At 42.1% G+C, this 12,939-nt stretch overlaps 1 protein-coding gene across 1 annotated transcript in view; it reads right to left on the bottom strand.

Annotated features, from left to right (window-relative positions):
• The window catches only part of B4GALT6 (beta-1,4-galactosyltransferase 6), a 32,436-nt gene extending 21,415 nt beyond the window's left edge, over positions 1-11,021 (bottom strand). The window contains exon 1 of the mRNA XM_061354902.1: positions 10,745-11,021. Within this exon, the coding sequence (XP_061210886.1) occupies positions 10,745-10,859 (115 nt within the window). The 5' untranslated portion in view covers positions 10,860-11,021. The remainder of the gene's footprint in view (positions 1-10,744) is intronic.
• Positions 11,022-12,939: the final 1,918 nt, after the last annotated feature.

The raw sequence follows: 12,939 nt of genomic DNA, 5'->3' as shown, positions 1-12,939 counted from the left end.
CTTGTTAGTGAGGATCCCCTTGCCAGAACAGGCCTTGGACGTCCTGGTGGACAGCAAGTTGAACACGAGCCAGTAATATGGCACTGCTGCAAAGAAGGCAGATGGCATCCTGGGTTGCATCAGGAACAATGTTGCCATCAGGTTTAGGTGGTCCTTCCCAACCTTCACTCAGGACTGGTAAAGCTGCATCTGAAATACTGTGCTGAGTTCTGGGCTCCACAATGTAACAGAGATACGGACATACTGGAGACAGTGCAGTAAAAGGCCATGAAGAAGACAAAGGGATGGGAGCATCTCTCCTATGATGAAAGGCTGAGAGAGCTGGAACTGTTCAACCTGAAGAAACCTAAAGGGGATCATATTAATGTATATAAAGGGTGGGTGTATATGTATATAATGTATATGAAAAGGGTGCAAAAACAACAGAGACAGGCTCTTTTCAGGAGTGAGCAGTGACAGGATCAGAGACAATAGGCACAAACTGAAACACAAGAAGTTTCACCTGAACATCAGAAAACACTTCTTAATTGTGAGGGTGACAGAGCACTGGCACAAGTTGCTCATGGAGGTTGCAAAATCTCCATCGTCAGGGATACTCAAAAGCTGTTTGGAAATAGTCCTGAGCAACTGGCTCCAGTTGCCTCTGCTTGAGCAGGGGGTCTACACCAGGGATGTTTAGACCAGAAGACCTCCAGAGGGCCTATCCAATCTCAAATATTGTGCGATTTTCTTCCACTATCATCTCTCTGCATTTGTACCAGTCGTCACTCCTGTCAAAGTACAGGGCAATGCACAAACCAGGAAGGCAAAATTTCACATTTAACACAGAAAACACCTAACAATGTAACCACCTAGAACTAGTTTTATTCATGTTACATGGTCCATGCTAAGAGAGAAACAGCACTAATGATTCAAGAAACACACAATCCAGACTCTTGCACAGTTTACAAGGTACGCAAATGGGAAGCGCAGTGCAGGATCTAGGGCAGCACACCCATATAGGACACCCTGGAATATATACCATACTCAATGATACACATTAAGTGTGAACCTCATACCTAATACAGATCAAATTTTCACTAGCAGGTGATCCAGATCTTTATCAGCAATCATGGACACACAGCCACACATCAGTCATCAAAAGTATTGGGTTTAGTGCATTATTTAAAGCTCATTCTGAGAAAGCACATTAGGGCATTAAAGGGATCATCCCGTATTTCTGAAGAGGTGTTAAAAAAGTCAGATGGCTCATTATTTGTCTCCAGTTTTATAGCTCCCTAGCTAATAACAGTTTTACATGTTAGAATGAAAACAAAACCACTGAGGGGAGAGAATGCATTAATTCTTAAAATATAAAAAATATATGGTAAAATGGCTCAATGTTTTATATCATTCCTATTATTTAAATATTCACCCAAGGACAATTTATACCTGTTTTAAAGAAAAAGGTCTCATTGGTAGACCACTGTCAGTTACGGAATCAAGCTCCTTCCAAGCTGTACACCAAAAATCAAAGCACTTCTCACAATACTATATTAGTTTATCATCCTTTAGTTTGACACAAAAAGCACAAAACTCATTTTTATACAGAAGCTCAGTAATTTACCATGCTGTACACATACACCAAAGCAAAGCCAAAACAATGTGCCATGCTCTTAGAAGCAATCAGCATAGTACAGTATACAACGGAACAACTGAAGGTAAAACCAGATCAATGATTACAAACTATGATTTCTTAAATGCCAAAGAAAAGATGAACAGATTTAGAGATCATAAATTTAATTTTAAAATACAATTTTTATCAGGAAAAAAAAAAAAAGGAAAAACATACAGAGGGAAGCCTTACCTCAAGAATGCTTTCAAATGAATTAGCAAAAAGAGTTAGCACCCTCTATACTGAATAAGTGAGAAGATTATCATCAGAACAGCTGCAGCAACATTAAACATTATACACTGATCTTCCAGGAAGGCAGAGGAAGGCAGGCAGGGGAGAGGGAGGAAAAAAGGAGGAGTAAAAAAAAAAAAAACAACAAACCGATAAAATAAATAAATAAATAAATGTTGAACGCTCAGATAATAAATACTTATTAGAGAATCCAGGGACCCTGCAAAATTCGAATGCAATAAACACAGCTATACAGGAAATAGGTCCTGCCAAATGATCATTGTCCCCAAAGTTATTCATGTGCAAGTCACCACCTTTTTTCTCAGGACTTCTGAAAAGCACATTCAACACATTGCATAAAAACTGACATGGATTTGAATGGGTTAATAGAAAGTTCTCCACTAGTAGTTGTAAATGGGGAATCATCTCATGAGTACATTTCTAGAACAAGTCCCACAAGGATCTCTTCGCGTCTCAAGGTTATATGATACTATTCTTAGCAATCCTAAAGTTATAAATACACTACTGGCAGAGTTCATGCATGGCAAATTAACACAAAAGAGTTAAATATTAAATTCTACAACTAATCTAAATATACATTACATAGAGTTTAGCTGAAGATTGCTTCTAAAACATCATAGTCACAATTCTAGGAGCTAGGAATATTTTCCATAACTACAGGATAGGAATTTTAGTCTGTAAAACAGATTCATTAAACAATTTTGCAGTGAAGAACGACACTCAAAATAATGTAAGACTGCTGTAAACTGGCTTCAATTCATAAACTGAAATTTACAGTGAACACAGATAAATCCTATAGCAAATGTTCTACTTCCATAGGATTTTATTTATTTTACACATTTGTTGTTAATCAGAAGTTGGTTTTAAAACATATGCAAGAACCAGAAAAAAAAGGCAAAAAACAGTATGCCTTGAAACATTTTTTACTTCAGTTATTGTTGAGTATTTAATATCAATTTTTCACTACTATCAATTTAATAATAAATTCAAACTTCTTTCATAGGGATGGTGAGAGTGCATTTGAGCCTGCATATGTGCACCTCCTTGTACGGAAAATACATTAGAGAGAGAGATCAATCACCTCAATCTACTGAAAATACCAAAACCTACCAGTGTTTCTGGAAGCTAATAGGGATCATTCATATGGTGCAGACAGATGACTCTGTATTAGCTACAAAACAGAGGCTTCAATATTGGTTTTAGTTGTGGTTTGGTTTGATTTGGTTTGGTTTGTTTTTTTCAATACTCCAGACAATCTCTATATATATACTCACTGACACAAAGGACGTGCCAAATGGATAAGTCCTCTGACTGCAGGTTTGAGGAATTGATAAAATTCAGTTCACTGTTTATTTTATATGTATTTTATATATATTATATATGGTAAATGAGAAAATCTCATTGATTAAGTCTCCATTTATGGGTGAAGAAAAAAAAAAACTTAAAACTTTTTCAGCAATATATTTATGCATGACAAATGATACAGTGTTCTAACGCATTTGGTATTATTCTATCTCCAATCTCAGGCTATTAGCTGATCATATAGCAAGTCAGAAGTAACTCAGTAGTTAATTCTGAAACAGTATCCTACAGAAATTTAAAACTCAGCATTGCTGTAACCACCAACAATACAACTTATTTATTTGGTTTGGATTTTCTCTCCACTGAATACTGATTGAATCAGGAAAGCAAATGTTTTTCCTTGAATTTCTACTATTTTAACAAATTTTCAACTTTAAAATACGTAACTAAATTTCAATGAAACATTTGTTCAATAAAGACTGTTCTAACATCAACTATTAAATGGTTTTATAGTGACATTTTAAGCCTAAGCTTTGTCAGTTGTTTCAGAATTTTGTTTTAATGAGTTCAGTTACTGGCAAAAATTGAAAAATGTAGTATCTGTAAATCAAATATTCCACGTACCATCACAAATTCAATTTCAAAAAAGAAAAACAAAGAAAAAAAACAAAAAAAAAACCCCAGCTTTTGTACCTGCAAGTCCTGACATCAATCTCTGCACTGTATTCGTAAGAATCTAGCACTGGATCCCGCACAACGCACAATCATTGCATGCTGCTCCCATGAAATCAATGTGTAATTTGAATACAAAAGATTACCCAAAACAGATTAATAGCTGCAGAAAAGCAAGCAGAGATAGCCATTTGTAGAAACAGTCTTATTAATGAGAAGCCAGTAAATAAGCCAACTTTCACCAACAACAAATGTGGAACTGGTTAAAGCTTTGACCATGTAAGTAAAGCACCGCAGTTCAAATAAATTTTTCCAGGGCATACAGCTTTTCCTCCTCAAAGGATGAGGAGAACACATTCAAACAACTAGCTGGCTTAAGTGAAAACTGATTGCACATGAGGTCTCATACCTTGTCCTTAGCTGCACACCCTAAGTTCCTGTATTATTTTCTCTTTTTTGAGTAAAAGCAACACCGCAAAATGAATACTTCATGAAACCTTATGCAGGCAAGTTCCCTGACTAATAACCAAGCATACCTAAGGGCTTTAGGAAAGCCATCAGATAAAGGTGCAAAACAACTGATTCAGAAAGAAATATGCATGTTTAGTCAAAGCTTATCTGTTAGTAAAAGTGGAAGACAGTCATGAATGACTGAACTGCAATAATTTATTCAGCATCAGGTGCTAGGAATGACTGTGCTGGACCAACATCATGGAAAAATCCTTGCACTTCCCAGAATAAGGCAGAAAACTTACCTATGAAAATGCCTGAATTCACAATGAGATCAAGCCATTACTCAGAAACTTCTGATCACTGGAAATCAGTGATCAGGCAGAAGAATGTATAAGCCTCATACTCCTCTTTGCACAAGAAAAATAAAGGGAAGACTCCACGCATAGAAAGGTGACTAAAACTTTTTTGTTAAAGGGTTTGATTGCAATTTGTAGAATTGAAGTGAAAAACTGTAACGTGACAAGAAAAAGACCACTGCAGCTAGATGAAATTACTCTTGCCTCCAAATGAACCCTTTAAGAATAGGTGAACTTTAATAAAGGAATATAGCTGAAAACAGCTCCCAGAAAACAACCAGGAGTCTGTAGTACAGACATTTCCCTATACAAATTATGAAACAGAGGCAGACAAGTTTCCTTCAATCAAGAAACTTGTAAGAGGCTCATGAGAACAATTCCCTAGAAAGGAGTAAAAAGCAGCAATAGCAGCAAAAAAAAAAACCCATGAACATCTACTACATCATGCAAAAACCAGCAGCCTGTTATCAGATGATATTTCCACACACCATCAAAAGAGGAGAGTAGAAAATGATCTCTGTTGTTTAAAACAGGCTAGCAGTATTATTTCAATTTCAGTACAGCCCCTCAGCGGCACTTAACCTATTGCCTTGAAGACACAGGCTCTATCACAAAACCCTCAGACAAAGTATTACCATCTGTGTATTACTGTGGCAAACACGTATACTATACCGTATTAGCAACAGCATAACCAGCAGACTGATAGAAGCAACTATTCCCTCTAAACAGCAACTTGTGAAACCTTATTTGGGGTACTGCATTCAGTTTGGGGATCCCAGTAAGAGACAGACATTAACATACCATAGGCAAGCCTCCAAGACGGAGCATATGATGTACAAGTAGAAATAGAAAGAAATGGGTATGCATAGTCTTAAGTAGAAATAGCTAAGAAGAGGATGATTTTTCTTTTCTGTCTTCAGCTATATAGCAGAAGTGTAGAGAGATTGAATTGAACACTTGAAAGTACACACAGAAAAAATGTACATCTTAGCAACCTACACAAGAGGCAAGATGGCAAATCAGTTACATATTACAATTTTCTTACAGTTGTCAAATAGTGGAACAGATTTCCCAGGGAGACTACAGAGCTTCCATCCCTGGAGTTATTCAAAACTCAACTGGACATGGCCCTCAGCAATTAGATCTGGTAGGATCTGCTTTCAGCAGGAGGTTGGATCAGATGACTTGCAGAGGTCCCTGCCAATCTAAATCATTCTCTGATCAACCAGCAAGTCTTTAGAAATACCTTAACTGCCACAGATGCCAGGAACAAAGCATATTAGCACAAAGGCTGTGCCCTTATCCACAGACTCAGCACCTGGAAACCTGGCAACCATTTATCTTGCTAATAGCACATTTAGTTCTTTCTTCCATTTCTGCACAAGTTCAAAAAGGAGTATTAGGAATTATTACCCCAAAACAGAATACGAAATAGACAGATAAACTGTGAGCCAAAACCAATGGAGGTGTTTCTAAGTTCCACCACCTAGCCTGCACATCTGCCCTTTGGTTAGAATTGCCAGAGAAGTAGTAAAAAGTTTTAATAAGAGAAGCAGAAGACCAGAATAGAGAAAATAGTGGTTTTTCCTCCTCAATGTTATTCCACCATTCAGGATTTCTAGCTACTGATGTCAAAGACAAGCTGCATCTTCCCTAATTGCTGTTCTGTGACTAGTTCTTATAAAACTACAAAGGTCATCATGTCCAAGCTAGCTAAGTTAGACTGCAACTGACTATATTATTGAGAGCTCTAAGGTACTACACCCAATCTGGTAAAAGTTCTCTACTGCAGTCATCCAGAAAGGAATAACCCAGAGATAAGAGATCATTTTCTGAGATCAGTTATGCTGTCCAATGTGATTTCAGTTATGATGCGGATAGAAAATGGGAAAAGCAAAGAAAAAAAATTATCTGGGAATACTCATATTGGCTTTGCAGTGAAATAAGATCAGTAAATGCTCTTTCTTGGTAACCCCTCCCTTCCTACTTTGTCTCATTGTCCTCTTCTCTGGACCCTTTCTGTGATGTAAACTTGAACCTAAATAGGTTCTGAATAGCTGTCAACACGACATAGACTATTTAAGTCCCATTTATCAGTACTGTTATCTACAACAATGAAAAAGAATGTATTGGTGTCTAAGATTCCTGCTTTCAGTTAGCTTCTTCAGTCTGTAACTGCAGCACACATGGATATTAGTAACTTCCAGTGAAGTTTCAGAATCACAGGCCACCTTCACTGAGTAATTCAAAACCAGCAACTTCAGTTTGTATCTTTTCATTTCAGGTTCCACAAAAGGAGCACCAGGTGAAGTATTATCAGAAAATTGGTCTTTCTGGAGAAGCAGCACCTTTTTCCTGCTTCCATCAAATACTTGATACTATCACATATAAGTATCATTTAAACAAGATTTTGAAATTTGAGGCATCAAAAATGTTCTCTACCATTTTACCTTGCCATCCTATCCTTTCGGTTTTGCTTCAAAACATCCACTCAACTAAATAGGAAAAATGAAAATCAGAAAAAAATTTATTCTCTAATCAGCCCTCAGAAATCAGCCTTGTTTTGTGTTTGACCTCCTCTGACTATCAAAAGGCTACTGGGATGCTAAAATAGGGTCACAGCCTTCTCTACCTGATCCCATCTTCTGTTCTTAGAGAAGAGGGGAAAGGATGCCCATGAACACCCCAACATAGTGGATGAAGTATTCTCAACCACATAAACATTGTATTTTTATATTATGTGGAATATTATATGTCTTAATCTCAAAATACAAATTGTCTGAAAACCTGGAATTTAAATGCTTTTCCTCTCCTCATATTCTGAAATACATAGGATAACAAATTTCTGTTTCCCAAAGAAGTAACATTCTGAGAGGCCTCTACAAAAAAAAAAAAAAAAGTTATATACAAGTAATTATTGTGCAAATAAAAACATTTCAAACAGATATCATTAAATACCTTAAAATAAGTTTCTTCTATCCTCTAAACAACTGTCAGTATTTCAAATTGACCCAAACTGCATTTGTCACAAAATCTGCAAATTAGCTTAAAAAAAAAAAAAGTGGTAACTTATTTTCTAATTTGCATGAAGGGCAGAGGGGAATGCATGTAATAATGACCTTTTTGAGAATTCTTTCAGTGCTAAGAGATTACTTGTGCAGACATCTCCCCTTTGATAATTCATGACCTGCTTGCTAGGAGGGAATCCTGTTCTATTAACCCATAACAATTCAAATTTTCACTTAGCTTTGACCTCTCAGGAAGTCATTCTCCTACATAACCCACTTTTTTTCCCCCTCCCACTGTCTGGTACATTGCTGCTTTATCAAATATTTGAGAGCCCAATATCTCTCCCTCTTTTCAGTTCCTCTGACCATTAGGAAGAGAACCCAGAAAGGGAGCAGCTCCAGGTCCCTACAGTACAATTAGAATTTTCCTCCTCTCTGCCTCTGTGCCCTACAAATTCTCGAGGAAGTGTTCTGATGAACCAAAATACCTTCACAGAAACACCTGTACACATAAACTGACAGACCCCATCCATTTATGATAACTGCAGAGTATGTTTCATTGAAAGCTGCTAACAGGTATGGTGGCTGAACTTCCATAAGCAATCTTAAGCCCTCCTCTCCACACACACACACACACACACACACACAAAATCGCCTTTGACTTAGGTACACCTATTTCATCATACTCAGTGGAAAGAAACAAGCACACTGAAATAGTCTATTCTATTCTACCACAATATGCAAACAGCAAGAGCATAGAGCATAGGTTTATTAGACAAATCATCTGCCTATAAATTTGGGAGTTGGGGTGTTACTGTTTTGTTTTTTTTTAATAGTCTTACATTCTTACAAATTACATTTTTCCAAAAATACTGCAAGGATGCCTGTTAGTTTTAAGATAACATCTGACCTTCTTTTGATCATTCTACACAGTAACAGTAACATTTACAGTAGCAAACTCCTGGAAAATCAGCATCACATCTGGAAGCCAACAGGTTAACAGTGTAAAAACTTTCCTACTGCTCCTGCATTTCCCATTTTCTGTATTCCCTCCCCCAGTAAGACCAGAATAGCACTGTAGCATTTCAGACTGGATCCAAGAAGTGCCACAAAGAGTAACTCCAGTACTGTAGGGTTTTGGTTTAAGATAGACGAGTTCACAACACAACTGCATACAGAGTTAGGGCAGCACCTCATTCACCGGAAAGAGCTGTAATGTCACAAACTCATGTAACTACTGAAGATTTTTGTATTGCTAAACCACTGCCTGAGAGAGCTAACTGCAGTATAGACATCTGAAACAGCAAGAGACCAATCTGAGTATGATTTTTTTCTTTACAGTTGATCAGGCCTAACTAACCTCCCACAGGAATACTTTTGGTGCATATTGTTGATTTAAGTTCACCCCTGGTACAATGGAGACTGAACAGATGTGTAAACCCCAATACCTGAGCAGCAAGAGAGAAGCCTCATCACTAGAGGCTCCAATTCTAAACACAGTACTGCATAAGCATTGCTTAGTAAGAAAAGGATGCACTTCCAAGGTACCCATTGAAGAAGAAGCATCTAAATAATGAAGTAAAACTCCAACTGCATACATTATGCAAGATGCTAATAGTTTCACTTACTTACAAAGACGTGGAAGCTGTACTTCACTTTCTAAATCATACACCAACTGCTTGTAATTAAAGTCCACTCTGATACTGCACTATTGTCCCAGAGAACTAAAATGTCCAAATGGACCCTAGCAGTATCATTCTCTCACTTGCAAGACAATTACATTCCTTTCAGCAGGGAAACACTGAACTCCAGTTCAAGAACTCCAACCCACAATACATTCCCTAATATTCTTTTTGTATTTATTTGAACTGTAAGAACAATTGATGGGTATGTCAATATTGTATGAAGTGCTGTACACATGGGAAAAGTAACTGCATCTTGAAAGAGTTTACAAGCTAAATAGAAGATTGTGAACAATAGGAAGCCAAACAGCAGATACCAGTCAACGGGTATTCATGCAGATTCAGTGGTCAAATCAACAGGAACATTTTGTAGTAATGACTGCAGAGGAGAGTTTTAAGCACTGGGGACAAAGATAGAGATAGATTTACAGGTATTTCGGTAGCACTCTATAAGCAAGGAAAGTGCAGGAAAAAGTGACGGTGTTCCTTGGAAAAAAAAGGAAAACATTGCCTAGCTGATATATACCCACCACACTGAAACACCACAGGGCACCATACCTGATACCACTTGCCTTAGCTCAGGGGTAAGGCTAACCAGGTCTGAAATGGTCATGCAGCAAGAAAAAGCCTGATGACGGTCTCTCAGAAACAACACAAATGCAAACCAAGGAAAAGAGCATTTTTTTTTTGTCCAACCAGACTTGCAGTGTTATTTTACATAGCTTTTCTAAAAGAAAAGATTGTTTCCCCTCTGAAATGGTTCTTTCAGAAGTGCAAGTTAGCAAAACTGTAAAACCTGTGAAGAGAGATACCACTGACAGAAATAAATATCAAATATTCAAACTGATTCTTAATTTCTGTTCACACATGCTTTATTAACGCAGTTACTAATGACTTTAAAGATTAATTCATTCAAGTGACTCCAGCAGGCAGCTTCGCAGTTCATTCCTGGTTCCTACCATTAATTTATAACACGACGAAACGGCGAGGTGCTTTCTTGCCCCACTTTTCCATCCTGGTAAACCAAGAACATCATTCACCTACCTCGCGATAGCAACTGAATCTTCTAGAGCGTTTGAAATCCACAGAACAAAGATGCGGGATTAACACATGCGTTACCACCACCGCCGCCGCGACGGCCCTCGCCAGCCCGCCCAGACCCTCCCTCGGCAGCAGAGAGCTCGTGTTTCCACACCCGAGACGTCCCTCCTCTGCCCGCCGCGGTGCCCGCCGTGACAGGCCGGGGTAAGCGGGCGGGGAGGGGGAGTGTGCACAGCTGAAGCCGCCCCGCAGCGCCCACCACCCCCCAGCTCTTGGAGCCCACCCCGCCCTCACATCCCCCCGAGGGGGCGGCTCCCGACTCACCGATCCCGGGGGCCACATAGATGAAGTAGAGGCAGGAAGAGGAAAAGGAGAAGAAGAAGATGAAGGCGAGCATGGAGCGATTGGAAACCCGCAGCACCTTCCGGAAAAGTGGCATCCTTTCTCCGCGCCGGCGGCCGGCCGCTCCGCTCAATCCTAGAGTGCCGCGGCGGGGCTTCCCAGAGGGAAGCGGCCCGCTCCTCCCATGAATCGGGTAGCAAGAAGGCGGCGAGGGGACTCTGCTCGGCCCCTTCCTCCTTCCCTCAACTCCCGCCGCCTCCCCGGGAGCGGAGGAGAAGCGGCGGCAGCGCTATGTAGCTGGCCCCCTCACGGCCGGCCGGCCGGAGGGGCCCTGCCTTCCTTTGCGCGGCTCCTCTGGGCGGGCTGAGCCTGCCGCCGCGGCTCGCAGGTGGCGGCCGGAGCGGGGAGGGGCCCCTAGAACTGCCGCGGGGCTCGCGGAATGTTCCCGCCGCCGCTCATGCCGCCGGCCGCCCGCTCTCCCGCCTGGTGCCCCCTCACAAGCGGCGGCTGCGGTGGTGGCAGCGGCGGCAGCATCCCCGCTACCGGCAGGCAGTCACCTCGGGACCCGGCCCGGCCCGGCCCAGCCCAGCCCCGCCGCTCCCACCTCTCCTCCCGCACCGGCGGGGAGCGCGCGCTGCAGCCGCGCGGCACGGCCCTAACCCGGCCCCGCCCCGCCGAGACCCGGCTACTGCGGCGGTTGGAGCGTGCGCGAGCCCCGGCGCAGCGGCGGCAGCGGCACTGCAGGACTGCGGCGGGCGCGCGCCCCGCCGGCGAAGACTTGAGGCGGGAGGGGCGGGGGACCGCCGACGGTTGTGCCGCCGCTATACTGCAGCGGCGGCGCGCGCGCAGCCCTGGGCTCAGCACCAATGGGAGGACAGGGAGAAGCGAGCCCGCTGTCCCGATTGGCTGGTGCGGGGAGGAGTGGGGTCGCCAGGCTGCTCTCCCTGCGTGGTTGGGGTCTCCGCTGCCGTCATGTGGGGGTGCAGCGGGAAGAGCGGTAGGGACTGTGGAGGGGAGAGCGCTCCTCGTCAGGTCTCGCTTTGCGGGCGCTCCCGTTGGGCGGGGGATTTCTTTTCCGCGCCCCTCCACCTCGGCGGGGATCGGCCGGGTCCCGCGGGAGGAAACACCGCCGTGCCCCTCAGGAACTCGGCCCGCTTCCCAGCGGCGGTGCTGTACCCCCGCTCTTTGCCCCTGCACCGTCGGTACTGCCTCTCCGCCAAGTGCAGCTGCAGGCGGACGTCGTCACACTTCAGCTGCTGTTAGCGCAGAGGGGTTTGAACGGGAGTCAGGGCTAGCAGACCCACCAGTTCTCCACAGAGCAGATCAGAAATCATTTCCTGAACATCTGGCTACACTTGTGCTGAGTTCATATGTGATAACTTACACCCTCCATTAGCAGTTTGCTCTCACACCCACCGCGTGATAAAGGTGTTTTTTAAAAGTCGGTAATGTGCCACATCAAGTCGCTCTTCATCTTTTCTTGCTTTAGCAGCTAACCTTGGCCACCGCAAGTTGCTAGGTGATAAGGTCAAGCCACTAATCTCTCCACTCGTCTGCAGAACGCTGTCACTGATGGGAAGATGTGTGCCGGGGGGTTGGCAGCAGGCCAGGATATGCCTGAGCGCACCTGAGATGGCAGCAGGATCTGGTTGTGTAAGAATCCAGGTCTCTATTGTTAATGTGTGTTTATACAGACATAAGGTAAAAAGAATGGAGATACAGAAGTGCTCTCCCCCCCCTGACTCCCCCCCTCCAAATACAATTTTGTCTCAGTCACTATACTTGCACAAGTGCTTTTTATGCAAGAAACATTACTGATAACTCCATATGTTTTTTCAGTAACAACTGAGGCAAATTATTTTGTTCAACCAGCACAGCTCATGGTTTGTTCAACCAGCACAGCTCATGGTCAAGTAGAGTTTATCCTTTAGGCTCAGGGGATGACCTTATCACTTCTTTTCCTTCAGTCACAGGGTAACAAAGACTCTGCAGGATTCCATACCAGTATTTTTGCAGCATAAATGTAGAAAGCCTAAGTCAGTTGACATGTAAACATCAGATCTAGAAATACAAAATTATTGGTTAATCAAGTGAAGCACTGATGCAAGTTAAGTGATAGTAACAACAAAACCACATGTTTACCAAAAGGACCTTAAACGGTCAAAAAGAGGTTACTC

This window comes from Neopsephotus bourkii, unplaced genomic scaffold (genome assembly GCF_033783945.1).
Source record: "Neopsephotus bourkii isolate Nb327-2 ecotype Australia unplaced genomic scaffold, CSIRO-AGI_Nbou_v1 NB_753, whole genome shotgun sequence".
In the NCBI taxonomy this organism is placed as follows: domain Eukaryota; kingdom Metazoa; phylum Chordata; class Aves; order Psittaciformes; family Psittacidae; genus Neopsephotus; species Neopsephotus bourkii.
The sequence above is the reverse complement of the archived record's forward strand: the minus strand, read 5'-3'. Positions and strand labels throughout refer to the sequence as shown.